This window comes from Egretta garzetta, unplaced genomic scaffold, assembly GCF_000687185.1.
Source record: "Egretta garzetta isolate BGI_Z169 unplaced genomic scaffold, ASM68718v1 scaffold142, whole genome shotgun sequence".
Taxonomy (NCBI): Eukaryota; Metazoa; Chordata; class Aves; order Pelecaniformes; family Ardeidae; genus Egretta; species Egretta garzetta.
In genome coordinates, this window is record NW_009258955.1 from 1,521,301 (window position 1) to 1,523,104 (window position 1,804).

Here is a 1,804-nt window from a genome sequence, read left to right on the forward strand (position 1 = left end):
GCCCATCCGGACCCGGGAGCAGGCCCCCTGCAACCGACTGACCGACTAACCCCCCCCGAGCACGACGTTATATGGTATGGAATAGCTCTTCGGACAGTTTGGGTTAGCTGTCCTAGCTGTGCTGTACTCCCAGCTTGTTATGCACCTAGCCGAGCAGGAGAAGCTCAAAAAGTCCTTGAGTAGTCTGAGCACTACTTGGCAACAACTAAAAACATCAGTGTGTTATCAACATTCTTCTGGTACTAAATCCAAAACACAGCACTATGCTAGCTACTATGAGGAAAATTAACTCTATCCCTGCCGAAACCAAGACAAGGACTCCTTAAAAATTTCCTCATGCTCTTCACTGTATATAGCAATTAAAAAAATTCCACAGCATTCATTCTGTGGCGTGGAGTTTTTGGGTTGGTTTTTTTTAGGACGTTCACTATGACAAACTGTCAAAACTGTTGATCTGACTCATAACTACTCAGTTTGATATCTAGGTTTATAATATGGTAGTAGGTTGTTACTTGCTACAAGTGGATAGGTGGCCCTCATTTCTGTGGGATGCTTGAAGGTGTAGCAGTTCAACAGAACTCAGTGTGAGACATTAAGGTGGTATTTATTTAGAAAGAAACAACTGGTTTGGGTCCCACATAATAATTTTCTTAGGCTTCACTCACATTTTCTCACACGTGCATACTCACAAGCTCCAAGAGTTCTATGTCCAAATGGCATAGCCAGGATGGCTCGTGTCTGAGTGTGCTACCTATCCGGTCCTTCCTATCGCCATCAAGCCTTTACTGTCTCTTGGTGTTCTCTGGATTGGTGATGACAGACTGCTTTCTGGGCAGGTTTAGTGTCAGGAGTTAGAATAACGTGATCTGCTGCTCCCCTCCAATTCTGGATTACTTCAGCATCCATTAATCTTAGGCAGGGTTGCTGTTTTTTGTTTCCTCATTTTAGATATCTCCATGGCTATGTTTTGCCTTCCTGTCGCGACAGCAGGGGCAGGGGTGGCGTATACAGTGTGCTCAGACCGGATCTCGTTGCCATCCTCCTGTTGGCAGAGCACAGGCCGCCTGACACATCAGCTGTGATGGCAGCTGTCATGGCTGGAAGGCCCCCTCCTCGGTGTTTTACTGCTCTCAGTCATCATTCTTTTAACCCTTGCTTTTGCATTGCTTTCACGTATACATTGCTGTTCATAATTCATTCACACCACTCTTAATTGTTCTGTTGCAGTCTGCGTCAGCGAGAGCTAGCTCTGTCGGGGTCAGTGCAGAACCGCGCGCTCCATTAATACAGCAGATTCATCTCATCGGGCCCTCGTGATGCTTTAAAACGCATCACTTCAGAGCCGATACTGCACAGGGAGGCCTTGCTTGTACGTGTGAAGGAGTGCTGCTATCCCGCAGATCCCAGCAACAGATGCAATTTAATCATCAAATGTAGAAAACAGGTTTTAGATTACCTTTCTGTAATGGCATTAAATACAATTTATCGTTGGCCGTATTTGTCATTTAACCCCGCAGCGTTACTTCAGCTGCATCCCGTCGGCAGCAATTTCAGCAGGGAGGGATCGCTCCTTTTGGTGGCCGATGTCGGGTTATGCCGGCTGTGAAACTACCGCCGGCCCACGTGTATTCCACTGCAGCCTGAGCTCGTGCCGGGGGGAGCGGACGCGTGCTCTCCCTTCCCTCGAGGCAGCGGTGGCCACTGTCCCGCCCCGTGGAAAACTTGCTTCGTGGGATGGGTCCAGGTAAATGTTCATCACCTTTCGGGGTTGCTTTTTTTATTTTTGGCTGTTGGTCCGCCAAAT

General features: G+C 47.9%; 1 protein-coding gene across 1 annotated transcript in view; it reads left to right on the plus strand.

Moving 5' to 3' along the window:
* The first annotated feature begins 1,583 nt into the window (after positions 1-1,583).
* Positions 1,584-1,804, plus strand: part of YME1L1 (YME1 like 1 ATPase) — a 25,921-nt gene continuing 25,700 nt past the window's right edge. The window contains exon 1 of the mRNA XM_009634564.2: positions 1,584-1,744. Coding sequence (XP_009632859.1) covers positions 1,584-1,744 — 161 coding nt within the window. The remainder of the gene's footprint in view (positions 1,745-1,804) is intronic.